The sequence below is a fragment of the Phyllopteryx taeniolatus genome, chromosome 13, assembly GCF_024500385.1.
Source record: "Phyllopteryx taeniolatus isolate TA_2022b chromosome 13, UOR_Ptae_1.2, whole genome shotgun sequence".
NCBI classification, from domain to species: Eukaryota; Metazoa; Chordata; class Actinopteri; order Syngnathiformes; family Syngnathidae; genus Phyllopteryx; species Phyllopteryx taeniolatus.
In genome coordinates, this window is record NC_084514.1 from 10,719,925 (window position 1) to 10,739,653 (window position 19,729).

Here is a 19,729-nt window from a genome sequence, read left to right on the forward strand (position 1 = left end):
AAATAAAGAAAACGTAGACTGAAATACAAGTTCAAAAATAAAATATAATTTAAAAAAAAAAACATCAGCGTTCAAATGGATCAAATAAATGTGTTGCTGTTGTACTTTTCTTTTTTTTTTTTGTTCCGGGAAGAAATATTTATTTGGTGTTTCACGGGAATTTATTTCAAGAGGAAGTGAAATGTTATTTCCAGTTCAACAGTTCAAATAATGATTTAGCTTATTGGTTCCGTTTAAATAATGTACATACAGTAGCAAACGCTTCTTTTGTTGAAAAGGTGAGCAACGACTAATATATTTAGTTACTTTAGCAGACATTATTGTGTATTATTGTACATGTACCTAGCATAGTGTCGCCCCCCTATACAATCATTGCTTTTCCGAACTCAATCGTTGACGAATTCAACCCATTTGTTTTCGACTTTTGACAGCTAGGTGATTTAGAGATGGAATATAATTAGCATTTATCTTTATAGAATTTACTGAATACATCAAGCAGGTAAAAAATATAACCCGCGCAAGATAATTTGGCACATGATGTGTTATCCTCGTTGTTGCTGGTGTGACATAGAATGCCTCGTTAATTCAATTTTTTCGATAAATTTATTATTATTATTTTTTTTTAATAACCAGTTGGTCTACAGAGAGGCAAAGCCATCTGAAGGATGATATTAGAAATCACTGCAAACATGTTTTACCCCTGTTAAATCTCAATATTGTTCACAGCCCCGACATTCTGCTCTATGAAATCATAAGTATGAATACTTAATAATTTCAATGTGTAGGTCCGTCAGTATTAACAAAGTCAGGAAACATTTTTTTCAAGTCATGTTATGATGTCTTATATGTGGGCTAGCAAATGGGACGGACAATTCCCATTACATTTCCGGGAAGACGAGGAATTTTGGAAATACTAGTTTCCAAATTGGAAACTTTCCATGGGAATTAACTGGGAATTGAGGGTAATTTAATCAGAAGGTATGTTTGTCATAAGCAGAGATTCATGTGGAATAGATACATAGCTCTTGTTGCCCATATGCTAGGTCATTAGAGTATCTTAATTGCTCCGTAACCTTTTCACATAATTTGAGCAGTGGCGTATGTAAAGCTCTCTCATAACTACAATGTTGGGCCGCAACTTGTTTTAGTCAGGATTATGCTAAAATATATTTTCCCCAACTATATTAAATTTCCTGTTAAGACTAATTCTTCAATTTTGTAAATTTGTGGTTTATTTTCATAGATACCTGTTAATTATCATAAATTCCTATTAATTCCCATTGAAAGTTTCCAACTTAAAAAATTCCCAGAATTTTGCAACCCTCCTAATGTCGACATTTGGTGTATTGCTGTTATATCTATCTATTTTTGCTTTTCGTCCCTCAGTATCCCAAATATTTCTCTGTTATCGCTCATCATGCGTTACTGGGGCGAGATCCCAGGACCTGCAGGGGCTCCTACCAGTCGCAGCTCCTTTGATTTGCTCCAGCGTGAGTTCCGATCAGTGGAGATGCAGGATCCTCCGTTGCATCAGCCGTCGGCCCAGCGTCCGCGCCCCACTACAATGCTGGACATCCCGTCAGAGCCTTGCAGTCTCACCATTCACACGGTACAGCTGTGCCAGCACGCCCGCCGCCTCCGTGGCCTTTTGGCGGCAGCTCAGGGTCAGAGCGCGACATCTTCCGAGCTTGGTGGCAGGCTGGAAGATGTTGATACAAACCTGCCTCTGCGTCCTCCCACACCTCCTGCCATGCCTGATGACTTGCTACCACTTGACTGCAAAGAGCCTCGGCAACCCTTTCAGCTCCGCCACAGCGATCCAGAAAGCGACTTTTATAAGTAAGTTCATCTGGTCATATGACCAAGCAAAATTTGAGGTCAACCGGTTGTAATTCAGTACTGAAACATTTAACAGTTGGGCATGTGCATTCAAAAGTTTAGAGGTCAAATTAAATTAATCTGTCATGGTTATAGTGAATTCGAGGTAATGAGTTAATCCCTGTGTGGCATGGTGGACAACTGTTTAGCACATCTGCCTCATAGTTCTGAGGACCGGGGTTCAAATCCGGGTCCCACATGTATGGAGTTTGCATGTTCTCCCGGTGCCTGCGTGGGTTTTCTCCGGGTACTCCGGTTTCCTCCCACATCCCCAAAAACATGCATGGTAGGTTGACCGAAGACTCTAAATTGCCCGTAGGTGTGAATGTGAGTGCGAATGGTTGTTTGTTTCTATTAGCCCTGCAATTGGCTGACAACCAGTTCAGGGTGTACCCCGCCTCTCGCCCAAAGATAGCTGGGATTGGCGCTAGCATGCCCGCAACCCTAATGAGGATAAGCGTTACAGAAAATGGATAGACGGATGGGTGGAGTTAATCCCTCAAGGGAAAATTCCACTCAAACTGTGCTGAATATAGTACAGTGGACTCCCGCATACTTGCGATTCTGCACCGTGCCATCCCCACTTATTCAATTATTATTTTTTCTCTGGGGAGGGGCCCAACTGCTCAGGGTCCTGGGACAGTTGTCTCCTTTTCTCCCCCAGTTCATCACCCCTGGCCAGGAGAGATGTTAGAGTGAAATGGGTACGCAAACATTGCTGAATCTCAGCTGGGGGATTGTGGCCCAGGCTTTGCCCAAGGACACCTCAACAGTAATCAGTAAGGAGACCAGGATCTCTCCAACAACTAGTAGCCATTTTTACATTTAACCGCAGCGGGACTTGAACGGTCACCCTTTGGTTCCAAAGTCCAAATCCTTACACTGATGAGCTACTGTTTAAGAAATGTTTGTGGTGTTCCTCACCTCTCTACTAATTGGATTCTCCCATTATCAGGGGTAGAGGGGAGCCAGTCACGGAGCTGAGTTGGCCCTCCTGCAGACAGCTCCTTTATCAGTCAGTGGCCACCATCTTGGCCCATGCAGGCTTCGAGACGGCCCAGGAGAGCGTGCTAGAAACTCTGACCGACCTGGTTCACGAGCACTACTTACGCCTGACCCGCCTCCTGAGGGTAGCTGTGGACAGGGAGGCCCGACTGGGGGCCAGTCCCTTTCCTGACGTCATGGAGCAAGTGTTCCATGAAGTGGGCATCGGCAGTGTGCTTGCCTTGCAGCGCTTCTGGCAAGTGCGTATCAAGGATTATCACAGCTACATGTCACAGGTGAGGAAAGACACGTATTATGACTGATCACAGGCTCAAGTAACATAACGGTGTAGTTTCTGAGATAATGGGTTCCTCCAAATCTTTTCAATCTGTTCAGTGGGGTTATCTGTGCTCTTTGCTGCAAAATGTTGAGAGGGGAATTATTATTATAATTTTTTTTAAAAACAACAACTTTTAACTTGAGGTATTGACAGTTGTTTTTTAAAGGATATGCATTTTATTTCACTATTTAATGCAACTTCCAGGTGTCTTAGTAAAAGGTATAAGCAGAAAAAGATTTTCACTTCTGGAGGCAGAACTTCAATACCAAGCCACTGAATTACACTTGCCAAGTAGGATTCATGCATGTGGTGCATGCAGCTGACACATTGTCACACAAAAATATCTCCCATATTGACAACTTGGGCAAATTTTTTTAGTATGTGCCGTTTTTTTATAAGCAAACAGTGATAACGCTTAGGTTGTCCCTTGGACATGGTGGTTGTCCCTTGGACATGGTGGTTGTCCCTTGGACATGGTGTTTTTTTGCCCAGCGTAGATGCCACATGGGTGGAGAAACTCAACGTGGGGGCATTTATTATGTAAATTAGCCGCACTGTCACATCACAGTGGGGCAAAAGTTATTAGGGGACATACCGTATTTTCACGACCATAAGGCGCACTTAAGAGTCTGAAATTTTCTCCAAAATGGACGGGGCGCCTTATAATGCGGCACGCCTTATGTGTGCACCAAGTTCAAAAATCTGTAAATTTTGTTGTGTGACTTTGATGAGCGCTCCGCTTGACTGACTGGGAGCATTTCGTGCCGACACGCTGCTTATATAGAGGAAAGGCGGATGTGACTGAGGACAGCATGCGGACGTAAAGGGGGAAGGGTGCGCTTGAAAGAGGACGCTGAAGGCACGCCCCCAGTAGGGGCCGTATGTGCATTGTGCAAAACAACATCGGTTTGGCTAAGGACCCCCAAAAATGGCACCTACGAAGAGACGCGCTTACGAAGCACAGTTTAAACTGCAAGCTATCAGTTACGCGGAGGAACATAGGAATCGAGCAGCCGCGAGAGAATTCAAGATCAACGAATCCATAGTTCGCAAGTGGAGGAAGCAGGAAAACGAGCTTCGCCAAGTCAAGAAGACGAAGTGCCGGGCGAGTTACGCCACCATATGTGAATGGATTGTGGATGCCTGGGCTAAGGTATCTGCTTTGACTGTTGTCCGAACTTTCGCGAAACCCGGGATCATTGCGGAACAGCCCCCCGACAATGACGAGAGGGAACCCGGCATGTTTGATGGAGAACTTTCCCAGCTGTTCATTTCGGATACAAAAGATGAGGACTTTGATGGATTTGTGGATGAGTATTGATAAAAAAATAACGTGAGTACACATGCACAGATCCACACACTCATTGACAAGTGTATGAAGTGTTTTTATTGTGACCTACAGTAGGTGCTCGCTTTTTCTTCATACTCTGGGCTCCGCTTCTACAAGTAGCAGCCGCTTGCCTTGTCTTAGCTTCTTATGATGCGTTCACACCGTACTCGAAGCGAAGTTTTGCCTCGCTTCACTCGCGGGAGTTTGATCGCGGGTGTTCATTCGCGCCACATTTAGCCTACCAGAGAAAAAAAGGGGCCTAGCCTGAGGCTATATCTCACTGCCAGGGACATCCTCGAGATTGCAGAGGCTGATCAGTCATGCAGCAACTCCAGAACCCGGGAGACCAAAATATGGCTTGCGCTCTCACCAGGAAGATGTCTCATGAGATGTCTCATGAGATGTCTCCAGACAATGTGACAACCATTTCACCCAGAAGTCGCTGATATAGGCCACGATAAAGTATATAATGTATATATATTGTAGCGTAGGTTACAATTAAAATAGCTTTGTCTCGTATAGGGCAACACGTCTGTTTTGATATTTGTAGATTTTGGGAAAAGTGACGAAAAAAAACTATCAATCTCTGTCATCTAGAAGGCTTGCTACATTAATAGAAATAAAAGTTATCGATTGCAGCGTTCAAGAATCAAACGCACACAGTACACACAGGAAGTGTAATTTTAGAGAAAATTTAATGAAAACTCCAGGGGAATTCGAGGACAAATGAAAGGGGACTTTACTACAACAATTACAGACAAACGTATGTAAAGAACAACATATAGGGTGAATGACGAAACTGGTAATGTGAGCGTGAAAGGAGTTGAATCATAGTGAGGGAGAAAGTTTGGACTCGTGTGAGTTCGCTAACTAAACCCCAAGTTACTATGGAACAATTTTTACTTTATAGTAATCACTGCAATGTTTTACTCAAGATTGTACATTACTGGGTCTGGTCTTTCTCAGTTGGCTCAGGAACGGAGGCAGGTTTAGTTGAAGAAGATGTACAAAAAGTAAAAACAAGAGAGATGCAAAAAGAAAATTGTTGTTCATGTAGGGGGGTGCACTCATAACTTTTGCTGCCGTTTAGACTTGTTGCGGTCCACGCTCTTGCGCTAGGTTACAGGCGTAACTCGTAGTAACGCCAGGAGTGACTCTCCTGAGCCCCGAGAACAAGTCAAGGCAGGGAAAGCAGATAGAAGCCGCATGGCAGGATTCTTTAATCTGACCGCGCCGCCGTCGTGGTCCGGGGTCACTCGCACCACATGGTGACACAATAAAGGAAAAAGAGGGGAGGAAGGGGTTGCCCGAAGCCAAGCTCCGTAACTGGAGAGATGTTAGCCAGGAAGAGAGAGAGAGAGAGAGAGCAGAAAAAAAACCAGAAGAAAGGATGTCAAGGCTTTTTGCACCTCCGGAGGCAGGAGAAAAAGACCACACCCATCGACTCTGATTTCCATGTTAAATGTTTAAACTTGAGTATTTGCAAATCAACTACTTATTGTTCAATACAACATCATTTCGTACTGTTTGGCTTCAAATCAAGAGGAACAGTTTTCAAAGTCTCATAGCCAGACCTGTTAAACTGACACATTAATGACACAGACATCAAGGTATACATTTAGAATATTCATGAAGGTTTGCAGGTTTGCTTTGTTTGTTACAGACGTGGGATGTCTTCAATGTAATTTTATTGTCCACTAGCAGTGTCGCTAATCACCACTAGGGGGTGATCGTGTTCCATTGTTCAACAGTCATCAATCACTTCCTTCCCCCAATCATGCTGTGGGAGGAATGCAAAGGTTATCAGCTCTTGGGGGTTGCCGTTGACAACCATGTATCATAGGCTTATTCGCTACAATATTATTTAAATAAATGTATGTATAAACCTTAAGAAGAGGAAGAAAAACTTTATCAGTTGTGTGTGAACGTGCGTGTGCATGCTTCCTTGCATTTGTGTGTGTGCGCGTGCACACACGTGCGCACATATATGCGTGCATGTTTTTAACTACTGAGATGCAAAGGTATTGACTGACAGCAGAGAGCAGACATACCATAATTTCTTGTGTATAATGAGCACTTTTTCCCCCCAAATTTATTTTAGCAAAGTCCATGTAGGCTTTTATGTGTCTTGCACTAAGGAGAGGCTTCCGTCGGGGCGCACTGCCATAAACCCCCGATTGGTGGAGGGCTGCAGTGATGGTTGACTTTCTAGAACTTTCTCCCATCTACCGACTGTATCTCTGGAGCTCAGCCACAGTGATCTCTGGGTTCTTCTTTAGCTCTCTCACCAAGGCTCTTCTCCCCCGATGGCTCAGTTTGGGCGGACGGCCAGCTCTAGGAAGGGTTCTGGTCGTTCCAAACGTCTTCCATTTAAGGATTATTGAGGCCACTGTGCTCTTAGGAACCTTAAGTGCTGCAGAATTTTCTTTGTAACGTTGGCCAGATCTGTGCCTTGCCACAATTCTCTCTGAGCTCTTCAGGCAGTTCCTTTGACCTCATGATTCTCATTTGGTCTGACATGCACTGTGAGCTGTAAGGTCTTATATAAACAGGTGTGTGGTTCTCCTAATCACGTCCAATCAGTATAATCAAACACTGCTGGACTCCAATGAATGTGTAGAACCATCTCAAGGATGAGGAGACGAAATGGACAGCACCCGAGTTAAATATGTCACAGCAAAGCGTCTGAATACTTATGGCTGTGTGATATTTCAGTTTTTCTTTTTTAATAAATAATAAATTTCAACAATTCCGTTTTTTTCTGTCAATATGGGGTGCTGTGTGTACATTGAGGGGGGGGGGAAGAACTTAAATGATTTTAGCAAATGGCCGCAATATAACAAAGAGTGAAAAATTTAAGGGGGTCTGAATACTTTCCGAAAAACTGTATTTGTTTAACGGTACGTAGTGGTTGTGAAAAAGGTGTACTTGCGTTCCAATATGATATATATGTGATTTCTAGGCGGCAAGGTGGGCGACTGGTTAGAGCATCAGCCTCACAGTTCTGAGGACCAGGGTTCAATCCCCGGCCCCGCCTGTGTGGAGTTTGCATGTTCTCCCCGTGCCTGCGTGGGTTTCCTCCCACATCCCAAAAACATGCATGCGAGGTTAATTGCCCGTAAGTGTGAATGGTTGTTTGTTTGTATGTGCCCTGCGATTGGCTGGCAACCAGTTCAGGGTGTACCCCGCCTCCTGCCCGATGATAGCTGGGATAGGGTCCAGCACGCCCGCGACTTTAGTGAGAAGCGGCTCAGAAAATGGATGGATGGATGTTATTTCTAATGTTAAAAAATGTATGTAAATTACGGTTTATTTTCACTGCTGACCCAAGAATCAATGCCTCTTATAACTATATGCATGCACATATGTACAATGCATCTGGAAAGTATTCACAGCGCTTCACTTTTTCCACATTATACAGCCTCATCCCAAAATGGAATACATTTTTTTCCCTCCAAATTCTACACACAACACCCCATAATGACATGATTTAAAAAAAAAAAAAAGAACTTAAATGATTTTAGCAAATGGCTGCAATATAATAAAGAGTGAAAAGTTAAGGGGGTCTGAATCCTTTCCGTAGCCAGTGTAATCACACCGTTTGAAACCGCCCCAGTCATCATTTTAAGAAAACCCATACTCTGCATTGGCCAGCAGTACAGTGGGGTGGGGTCAGCAGTTTTTCTTTTTTTTCCCCCGAGGCTTTAAAAATTGGGTGTTAAGTTTACTAGGAATTCTTAATCTGTGGGGTATTTTGATGAAAGCACATCACAGACACGTTATTAAAACACCAGGGAACTGTTTTAGATGAGAACCTACATGTCTTTGCACTTAAACATCCATTTTACTTCTGACCATATAATCACCACCTGGAGTTGTGGACAATGGAGGCCTGGGTTGTTGTATTTCCCTGTTTATCATTTTTAACCGCTGACAAGGACTGAAAATAGATTTTGCCCTTCCAGGTCAGTAATGATCTGTCAGAAGAATACGAAAGGTTGGTGAATCCTGAAAAGGCTCTGGAGGACTCAAAGCCCCCCAGGATCAAGGAGGAGCCCATGAGTGACATTTCCTTCCCTGTTAGTGAGGAGCCAGAGGCCGACCTCGCCTCTGGGGACCAAGCCTTGCCCATGGGGGTCCTCGGAGCTCATGGTGAGAGGCTGCCCGCGGGCCTGGATGCTGACCATTCTCCTCACACTTCAAGTGAGTCGCCTTTTTTTATCCACACATTAGGGCTGCACGATATTGGAAAGATATGCGATATGGGTGTTGAATATTGCAATATCGATTTAAAAATATTTAACATGCCCTTGAATAAATTGTACTTTTACTATCTAGTTAAATTAATACAGTTTTTAATGTGGCAAAATACACAGGCTATTTGTATTCTCCCATATTTCAGATGTGTTATTCATTTTTGTTCGTTGTTTTCGTCCTTGTTCATTGCTTCCTCTGCCAGCTGCTGTTGATGGTTCCGATCTAGCCAATAGGAGACCAGTAACTAGGGGTTTGGATGGCAATGCGTATTTAAGGTCATATCTGACTGGTCAAATGCCACACGCGTGCAACAAAGCATACAATACATATGTATAAATTGATTACACGTCTTTGCGATGCACATATTGTACATGCCACTCTTGTGATGATTTATATATATATATATATATATATATATATATTGTCAGATTTCGCTTACCCACAGGACTAATCGGGAGAAATGTCCTGACCGACTCTCCGTTTAAAGGGTCAAGCTCCCCCCTTTTTCCTTTACCGGCACCAACACCGTATGCGCAAGGAGACGAGGAGCTGTTAAGCCGATGTCGAGATGAATTCGCCTAGGTGTGCTAACTGCCTTTAGTTTTACGGAGCCGATACGGTCTGCCCTCACTTATCACCCCTTGATGAGTAACCGCACCGAGTGAAAGGGTAATATTGTGAGTACTCCATTTTTACAGCAGCTTCATCCCTCAAAAATCGTTTGGACTTGTTAAAGACCTAGTAAATTTAACAATCCTTGTTAGGACCGTACGGATTTGTTTTTGTGTTAAGCCGAAGAGATATATATGAGTTACTTCTTGGGATGATGTTACGACCCGGTGTTATTGGTATCGTCGACGTTCAATCACTTGTAAGAGGTTGAGTGATAAAAATGAGACAACTTCTCATTATAAGAATGACAAAGATAGAATAGAATTAAAGCAAGGTATTTATTTCAGTGATTACTTATGGTTAAAATGATAATACGACAGATAGGGTTTGTAATATAAAATAAACAATAATAAGAATAATAACAATGAAAATAAGTACAAGTAGTTTAAAAGTAATAAATCATAAAAACAAATATTACCTTTTGAGTGAGCCTTAAGGAGTGATCAAGTCCTACGGAGCCGTGATGCCAATTAATAATAAGATAATTTGGAATATAAGAATCCCTGGACAGCTGACTAGCCCTTTTTCCTATCCACGCAATGTCAATAGCGGTTCTATTAGTTACCTTATTATAATATTCTTTTAGTCTTACCCAATTAAAGAGGAAGATTCAAAGATGAATTCCTCCTGCCAGCATGTCATTTTCATTGCGAGGGAAAAGGACGTGTGTCTCCCTTTCTCGAGAGAAGAAGGAGCCTCGTTTATCAGCGTGTGAGGCTTTTATAACCTTGTTTTTTTCAGAAATTCCCTTTTTCTAAAAATAATCCTTTTGTTTGCGCTGTCCTGATATGACCTGAGTGTGAAAGTACTTTTCACTTTCACTTCTCAGCGTGTCCTGATTTTGACCTGAGTGGGAAGCACCTGTTTCCTGTTTTCCCCTCAGAGTGGCGATATCTTTCACTTTCACTTCTCAGCGTGTCCTTATTTTGACCTGAGTGGGAAGCACCTGTTCCCCTCAAAGTGGCGTCAGCGTTATCCTGACCTGACCTCTTATTTGCTCACCCAAATAGGCTTCTTAGTAAATACATTTAACTACAAGCATATTTCATATGTTTCTGTAGGTTCTCAGTAAATACATCCAAGCACATTTCATATGTCTTGATCTCAACCAATACATTTCATCACACCATGTTAATTTCTAAGCAATCTGCAATACATGTGTATATGTTAAATGGTAAATAAATGAATATACATTCATGTGAATACAATTCTCTCATGCATTCAACAGGTACGCTCTTCGTAGTACATCTTGTGATGCGATGCCTGAGAGAGACACTCTTACACAGGTTACAGTTCTTGCACAAAAGCAGTTTCAAAGCATTTTCTATCAGTAATATAAGAGTAAGAATAATGTATAACAGTCTTACTAGGCTTGATGTACTTCTTATCAATGATTTCCAAAAGAACATCCAAGTTATAACATCAAAAGAGAACATCAAAATATCTCAAGGATATAAAATCAAACAAATGGTTATAAGCGGTTGACTTCAGTATGTGTTTGTTTACTATGATAGGGGGTTTAATAGTTTTAAGATATTTAAGAAGACTTATGCTTGACCTGGCGACTCAGGTCCAGCAGGGGACCTGTGACACTCTTGAGGTGGTCCAGCACGAGACGTTCAAAGGACTTCATGACCACAGATGTCAAAGCGACAGGCCTGTAGTCATTCAGACCCGAGATTGCAGGTTTCTTGGGGACTGGAATGATGGTGAAGCGTTTCAAACAGGATGGAACTTCGCACAGTTCCAGAGATCTATTGAAGATCTGAGTGAAGATTGGAGCGAGCTGGTCCGCGCAGACTTTGAGGCAGGATGGGGACACATGGTCCGGGCCTGCGGCTTTGTTAATCTTTTGTTGGTTGAAGATGCGTCTCACATCCTGTTCATGAATGGTTAACGCACGTTAACCTACTCGTCACTTTAAACCGCATACACTCCTTGAAGTCTCAGCGCCCCTTGCACAGTGGTCATTGCACCGGTCTATTGCGATATTGGTCATTCGAACTGCTCTAGGTGCTAGAGGACTCTGCATCTTTTTGCACAATTGTTTTTTGTCAATGTCTTTGTCTCCAAAGTGTTCTGTAAATTGACTGTCTGTTGTACTAGAGCGGCTCCAACTACCGGAGACAAATTCCTTGTGTGTTTGGACATACTTGGCAAATAAAGATGATTCTGATTCTGATTCTGATACTTCATGATTTAAATTTGGTTTGGCGACCTCTGGTGGTTAAACCAGGAATTGAAACTGGGGCTAAGCTCAATCATATGAACCCAGCTACATAAGCCAATTATCACCTTGTGTTCCATCGCTTCATGTGGCTTGGCCGCCCACTTGACAATATATATATATATAAAAAGCCTTAATACACATGCAATGAAAAATTCGAGTTTTTTCGTTTTGTTTTGTTTTTTTGTTTGGTGCATAAGGTCTCCAGAAAAAATGCCTTAGTGGGAATTGCACACTTGGGGTTGCAACTTGTGTATTGTTGTTACATGGCTTTGTCCTCCTGAAAGGGACTGTGTGTTTTAATGGTCCATATTTCACTAACAAGTTGATTTTATGTATTTTGTTTTATTGTTTATAATTTGAACGATATGCATATTGTTTGTACAGATTTAAGTTTTCTTTATAGTCAACAAATCTGGATCACCAAATTACTTTGGTCAGTGTCATTGATAATAGAGTTACACTACAAGTGAGACAATGTTTTTGGGGTGGGGCTGGACGAGGGGGGGTGTTAGTCCCAGGTGGCACATTTCGGACATACATCACGGCAGCCCAAAGATGCGCATCAGAATCCATACTTTAGTGTTGGTCACTCAAACTGTACGTCTAAATACTGCAGCTAGTCAACAAAATCTGACATGGACACTCAATTCAAAATTGAGCACTTAGGACTGGAGTGCAAATCCGGCCTAAATGACCTAATGCTCTATATATCAAGTTATAACAAATACTATTACTCAGGAGTCTTAAAAGACAGATTTAATGCAGGATTGTCGAACCCCATCCTTTAAGACTATCTAATTGGCATGCAGTGCAAGAAGAGGATTTTGTATACCACATATAGTTACATAGAAAATGATCAGGCTGCACCCACATAGATAATCAAGTTTTATCATCTTACATAACGTGTATTTACTTTGTATTAAGATAGAATTACTTTATATGAATATATTTTTGTAATGCGTAACGCGCACTATAAAAATAAATTTTAAAAATCGCCTTCACAATAATCATGTCATGTTTTTGGAAACATATTACACATAACAGCGCAATGGGGATCTGAAGAATAAAGTGAAATGAAATTGTACAAATTCAATAAGGCAGCAAAATGTTATATTTGATTTACAGTACCAGTTGCAGGTTTGAACTCTTTAATGGTCTCATATTTTAGCTATTTAGACCTCCATTGAGTGACTTATAAAAGTGTCAATATCATTTCAAAAAACACCTTGGTTTTGTAAGACTAGTGTCCCGAAAAGACCCCTCTGACAGCTACTTCTGTTTGACCCAGTTTTATCTGCGTTGTTGATATTTGGCTAAGACTGCCCGCCCCCTTTCCTCTGATTGGTTGCCTCCATGTATAACACCCACTAGTGAGCGCACACGTGTTTGTTACAGTATGTTGACAGCGCTGGCTTCAGAGCAGAGAGGTAGGCAGAGATCTTCGCTAGTGATGTAAATAAGCTTGAGAAATTTGAATGACCTGATTTCAAGCCTCTCGGGAGAAAAACGTGGTGCTCAGGAATGCGTGGATGCTTTTAAATCATATTTCACATGTTTACTGAGGCACCATAGAGCCAATATAACATCCCAAATATGAGAAAAAGTTGGTTTGGTAAAATACGGGACGTTTAAATTCAGTTTATGACCCACACATTCACTCATTGCCGCTCTTGCATCATTCTATTGTCAGCCTGACTTGTCTTTACCCATTCATGGTTTTTCATTCAAAAGGTAGCAATTCAGCTACCAGTGGACTGGTTTGATTAACACAACATTCTGCAAACTCCACTGTGGCACAGTAAAACTGTTCCGGCATAAAAGGGATACAGATCCTCCTTTCTGTTTGACCTAACAGAAAAACAGGGGGGAAAAGAAAAGAAAAAAAGAGAGATTAATACAACATTCCAAATAAAACACGAAGTGAGATGACTAAATATCATATAGGCCTATAAAAAATAACAAAAATTAATCCAATAATGCATTTACTGTAAAAGTGTCATCTGGTTTATCGTTACTTTTGAAAAATAGTACAACACCTCTGTGCTAAAATAATTTCGAATTTCAAGCAGCAAAGTGTAAGTGGATACAAAAAATATATATATTTTTGTTTTTATTAAGTAAGTAATTACAGGAAGTCCTCGATTTACGAACGAGTTCCGTTCCTACGCTGGCGACGTAACCCGAATTTCCGTGTAAGTCGGATTTCACCGTTAAAGTCAAAATTTACGTCAAAATACTTCGTATAAAGAAACTAAAATACATTAAAATAAAAAAAATATAAGATTCTGTACTTACCATTACTGCTGAGAGGTGGATGGAGAAGAAGGAGGGGAGGCTGTGCAGGTTCTACTGGTCTCCCCACCTTGGTGAAGTACTCGCAGATGTCCGTCTGGTAGGAAATCTTCCTCTTTTCCTCCGAGATCTCACGGTAGCACCGTACACTGTCCATCACTCCCCTTGAAACTTTCGAAAATTGTTCCATATTGGGATCCTCTGCCTCGAATTGCGTCATGGCTTGTTCTAGAAGTGAAAATGCCTCAGCTAAGCTCCCTTGGTTGTGAAATGCCTTTCTTCTGGGGATTCTGGGGATTCCTCTTCTTGCATCATCTGCTTCTCCAATTCAATCAGGTCCTCCGATGATAGCTCTTCTCCTTGGGTAATCCAGACGTTCCGTGATGTCGTCCTTGTCCAACTCCAGATCCAACAGCCGACTGATTTCGACAACTGTATCGATCACAGACTCACGAGTCTCCTCAAAGCCGGGAAGTCAAATTGGGGACACACGTTCTTCCACACGCCGTTCATGTTGCTCTGCTTCACCTCATTCCAAGCATCGGCGATGTTCTTAATGGCATCACGGAGGTTATACCCCCTCCAGAAGTCCTTAAGGTTGAAGCCCTCTTGATTTTCCGTCCTCTCCAGCGCCTGAGCCATAGTCCTTCTAAGGTAGTATGCCTTGAAGGATGAGATGACGCCTTGATTCATGGGCTGCAGCAGGGATGTCGTGTTGGGTGGGAGGTAAACCATCTTAACATCGGGGTGGAAATCACCCAAAGTTGGAAGATGGCCAGGAGCATTGTCGAGCAAAAGTAAGACCTTGGCCGCACAGTACCCCTCCACTGCATGGACAAAATGGTTGGTGAACCAATCCCCTTAAACAGCTAGCATCACCCATGCCTTCCTATTCGACTTCCAGATGACTGGTAGGATGCTCTTCCATATCCCCTTGAGTGCCCTGGGGTTTTCAGAAAGATAGACGAGCAAAGGTTTCATCTTGAAGTCCCCAGCAGTGTTACCCCCAAGCAGCCCCCAAGCAGCAGCAAGTAAGTCCCCGATGTTCATGCGATGTTGCAGAGGCGTGTCAACCAGGACAGTCCCACAACATCCAGAGCCTTTAAGAACTCCGGGCGAATCTCATCCACCTCCGCCTTGCCACCGAGGAGCTTTTTAACCACCTCAGTGACCTCAACCCCAGAGATAGGAGAGCCCGCCTCAGAGAACCCAGATTCTGCTTCCTCATGTCGTGTCGGTGGAATTGAGGAGGTCTTCGAAATATTCTCCCCACCGACTCACAACGTCCCAAGTCGAGGTCAGCAGCGCCCCATCCCCACTATACACAGTGTTGGTGGTGCACTGCTGTCCTCTCCTGAGAACACCGGATGGTGGACCAGAATTTCCTCGAAGCTGTCCGGAAGTCTTTCTCCATGGCCTCACCGACCTCCTCCCATATCCGAGTTTTTGCTTCAGCGACCCCCAAAGCTGCATTCTGCTTGGCCAGCTGGTACCCATCAGCTGCCTCAGGAGTCCCACAGTTCAAAAAAGCCCGATAGGACTCCTTCTTCAGCTTGACGGCATCCCTCATCATTGGTATCCACCAACGGGTTCGGGGATTGCCGCAACGACAGGCACCGACCACCTTACGGCGACAGCTCCGGTCAGCCGCCTCAGCAATGGAGGCGCGGAACATTGTCTACTCTGACTCGATGTCCCCCGCCTCCCCCGGAACATGAGCAAAGGTCTGTCGTAGGTGGGAGTTGAAACTCCTTCTGACAGGGGATTCCGCCAGACGTTCCCTGCAGACCCTCACAATACGTTTGGGCCTGCCACGTCGGACTGGCATCTTCCCCCACCATCGGAGCCAACTCACCACCAGGTGGTGATTAGTTGACAGTTGTATAATTGTCTTAAAACTGTAAAAAAACTGTTTGGTGCATAGGCACAAACAACAGTCAGGACCCGTCCCCCCACCTGAAGGCAGAGGGAGGCTACCCTCTCGTCCACCGGGGTGAACCCCAACGTACAGGCGCCAAGCCGGGGGGCAATAAGTATACCCACACCTGCTCGGCGCCTCTCACCGTGGGCAACTCCAGAGTGGAAGAGAGTCCAACCCCACTCGAGAGGACTGGTACCAGAGCCCAAGCTGTGTGTGGAGGCGAGTCCGACTATACCTAGTCGGAACTTCTTGACCTCACACACCAGCTCGGGCTCTTTTCCTGCCAGAGAGGTGACATCCTCTGATCCATAACGTAAGTAATCTTTCCATCTCGGCTAGGATCAAAGAACGTTGCTTCGTGATCACTGTATCACTCATATGGGCAAAACCCTTCACGTGTGCTAAAATACGGGCGTTGTCCTTAATAATGGTCGCCACGGTCGACCGACTGAAGCCTAAGTCTTTACCGATGTTCTTCGGTGTCTCTCCTTTCGCCGATCTTTTTATGATGTTAAGCTTTGTTTCCATGGTATTTGCTTTTCTTTTGGCTGGACCAGCATCGCGAGAAGACCCAGCTTTCTTCTTTGGGGCCTTAATGTGAAAAAAGGAGGGCGAAAAAGGCAAAGACACAGACAAGCACTAGCTAAGCAGAAACAGCACAGAAGGTGCTGGGGACAAAATGGCGGACGAGGCACAGGCGTCGTAAAGTCAAAACGTCGTAGGTTGAGTACGTCGTAACTCGAGGACTTCCTGTATATTACTGGTTCTGTACCTGAAACAAGGTAACACAAACAATTGTATAATTGTCTTAAAACTGTAAAAATATCCAAAAGATTTAGTGAAATGTAATCAACTACAGTACCTGTATCCATACATATGTGTGTTACTCTGTTCTTCCTCGGATAACCCTGTGCAAGTGCTTATAGCTGATGCCGTGGGCAGACATAAATTAAACGTTTCTTCACGTTTATGTCAAGGTGGTGGTGTGGCCAACAACTCCCCCTTGTGGCCACAGGTAAAAATGGAACCACACGATGGCGACGAAGGCCAGGGTGCCACGCATCATCCTCATCCTCATCACCATCACAACCTGGGCGGAGACGTGTTTGAGGAGGGGGGCCCCATGTCGACAATGAGCGAGTCTGGAGGCGCAATGGCATCCTCTCCTGCTGGCGCGGCATCAGATGGCAGCTATGCCTCACATTCTCCTGACTCCCTGATGAGCACCTCACCGGTCTTTAACCAGAGACCCAAGAAGCGTGCGAAGAAGATGTGAGGTCATGTTGTATGGGGGGCGAGAGACTGTACACTCCCCAAACAAATTGGTAAAAGAAGAAAAAATATGCATGGTTGTTTTTTTAAAAATATTTTGTGGACACTTCATAAAGTACATGCACATAATCTACCGATGCATCACGGGTTATCTGGAGCCTATCCCAGCTGAATTTGGGGAGAGACAGGGTACACCCTGGACTGCATACAATACAAAACATAAAAATAAATTCACATTTTACACAGTAAATGTCAGTAAGGTATTACTTTAACAATATCATTATTGTGATTATAGTGTAGAATTGGAGTTTCTTTTATTTTGGTCACGTTAGCTACAAGAGGGGGAACAGCAGCAATAAAGTTTCAGTGGTGTATGTGTATTGAAGTTGTTCCCATTGTTAGACATTTATTATAAAATGATTAAGACCAGATTTGATTTGAGTTGTCTGGGTTAATAGAAAGAATTATACATGATGAATAATGTAGGTATGGAAAGTTTTGTTATCATTTCCATAATTCAGTTGAATGCCTTGTTTTCTTTCAAATTTCTATCTAATGTGCACTGCCAGGAAAAAAAATTCTCCTGAGTGTGCTGCTGCATATTATTTTTAACTCTTCATTTCCCCTCCACAGATCTTACATGTAGGCCACCGTAACGCATCCCCTAGGGGCTGCAGTATACACACTTCATACCCCTATCAACCTTAATCTGTTCTGCTAAATTAGCATCTGTTCCAGCAGCGCTAACGGAGACACTAGCAGGAACTGCAGTTTGCTTCCACACCTCATGAAGGCAACATGCATTCAGCCTTAATGGCAAAGTAATTGCTTAATTTCTCCTGCTCAATGAGCTGATATATTCAAATCCATGGGCAGTTTGGTGTGCCTGTTCGAGTGGGAGAAGTGCTTAGAGCCAGGTTTATACTAATGTTCAATTAAGTCCTGTGATAGCCAAGTCATGGTTGTCTAACCACACCTAAAAAATGTGATCTGCACTGTTCCACCACATGTGGCAATATAGTGGCTTAGTTAAGAGTAGTTGGTGTGGATGTTGTATTTAGGGAAGTTTAATGCTGTGCTCAGTATTGCCCATTTTGATGTATTTGAGCATAACAAGTATCTCACTAACGTACATTTCCAAATTTGCGTAATGTTGATGGTTCCTAAATGAAGCGTCATAATGACCAGATACTGTATGGTACAGTACATCATAACAGTTTTAGAGTTCAACTTCCATGTCCACAAGCCTGGCTGTTGTTGCAAGAGGAGGAGATTAGGCATGGCTGGTCATGGTGCCATCTGACCAGAGCCACTACCCTCACTAACGTGCATGAGCACGATTCTCAAACATGGCCATTAATAATGGCATGGCATTATGAAAGTGCGTAGTTGTAATAAATAGTCGGCGAGAACACGGACTAGTGGATGTTAGCCACAGTTGCTACATTGATAATATCACTTAGCTGCAATAGGCTATTGTACAGTTAAAAAGTGGGTGTCCAGGATCAAAGGCAAAGAACAAGTGCCTGCATTGAGTGACCTCCATGTAATGCGAAGGCGCGTGTGAAGTCATCAATTCCTTTGGTTTGACAACCATAACACTTCCCCCATATGCACCTGATCTGGCACAACCAGATTATCACCTTTTTGTACCTTTAATTTAAGGAGTTATGAGTTAGCACACATCAGCGAACAAGTTAAGCAAGGTGTTAAAAAAAAAAGCTGGTTAAAAGCGCAGCCTACTGAATTTTACGAGACTGGCATACATGCCCTTGTTCATCAATGGACAGTGAGTTTTGTGAAAAATTAAGATGATACTAAAAAGTAGCGATAAAATCCCCACTCTTTGGGCTTTATCTCTGTGTGTATATTGTCTTTCCATTGCAATAAATAACACTAGAGGGAAATTGGGCTCATTACTTTTTGACTGTTCCTTGTATAACACTAAATTTAGGTTTGAAGTTGTATCTTTTTGAAATATGCAATCAATTGGAGGGGGGGAGGGAAACCGGTGATACATTTAACTGTCAAGTAGAATTGTTGTTAATTCCGTGTCGGTTCTGAATCTTCTCAGCTGCCTGAGGTCCATTTGCTCTACTTCCATTTGCTAGTCTGGGGAGGGTTGGCCAATTTTACTTTTCCTGAGGTGGATATTCCGCCATAGTTTCAGCAAAGCTCCTGAAGCCAAAGGTGACAGGTCAGTGTAAGGCTGTGCCCGTGAGTGCGCGGCAAATGATTTACACCCCGTCAGTTATACATACAGTTTTAACAAATATGACAAAAACAGATTTTTTATTTTTTTTTAAATTAAATAATTTCTTAAATTGAGACACCCCTGTCTCTGAAAATCCGAGGTGCTGAACATCCTTCATCCTTCCTTCAGTTCATCTATCTGCCACTGGAGGGCAGTCTTGCGTCGCACGCAAATGTCAACAGGGCATGAAGCCCCCCCTCGCCCTCTCTTCAGTGGAGGAGACCTGAGAGTGCCAATGCAGTGATACCAATTATAATGTATCAAACATCTGATTTGTCCAGAATGTTAACAAATGGCTT

At 43.1% G+C, this 19,729-nt stretch overlaps 1 protein-coding gene across 1 annotated transcript; it reads left to right on the forward strand.

Annotated features, from left to right (window-relative positions):
* The first annotated feature begins 93 nt into the window (after positions 1-93).
* On the forward strand, positions 94-17,607 carry supt7l (SPT7 like, STAGA complex subunit gamma). Its single transcript, XM_061794056.1, has 5 exons — positions 94-278; positions 1,387-1,839; positions 2,834-3,158; positions 8,498-8,735; positions 16,882-17,607. Exons 2-5 carry the CDS (start codon positions 1,418-1,420, stop codon positions 17,178-17,180), a joined length of 1,284 nt encoding a protein of 427 aa, XP_061650040.1. The 5' UTR covers positions 94-278; positions 1,387-1,417; the 3' UTR covers positions 17,181-17,607.
* Positions 17,608-19,729: the final 2,122 nt, after the last annotated feature.

Coding starts and splice junctions, on each gene's coding strand:
- supt7l (XM_061794056.1), top strand. CDS start 1,418: ATGCGTTACTGGGGCGAGATCCCAGGACCTGCAGGGGCTCCTACCAGT. Junction 1,840..2,833: donor CCAGAAAGCGACTTTTATAA/GTAAGTTCATCT, acceptor TCCCATTATCAG/GGGTAGAGGGGAGCCAGTCA. Junction 8,736..16,881: donor CCATTCTCCTCACACTTCAA/GTGAGTCGCCTT, acceptor GTTTATGTCAAG/GTGGTGGTGTGGCCAACAAC.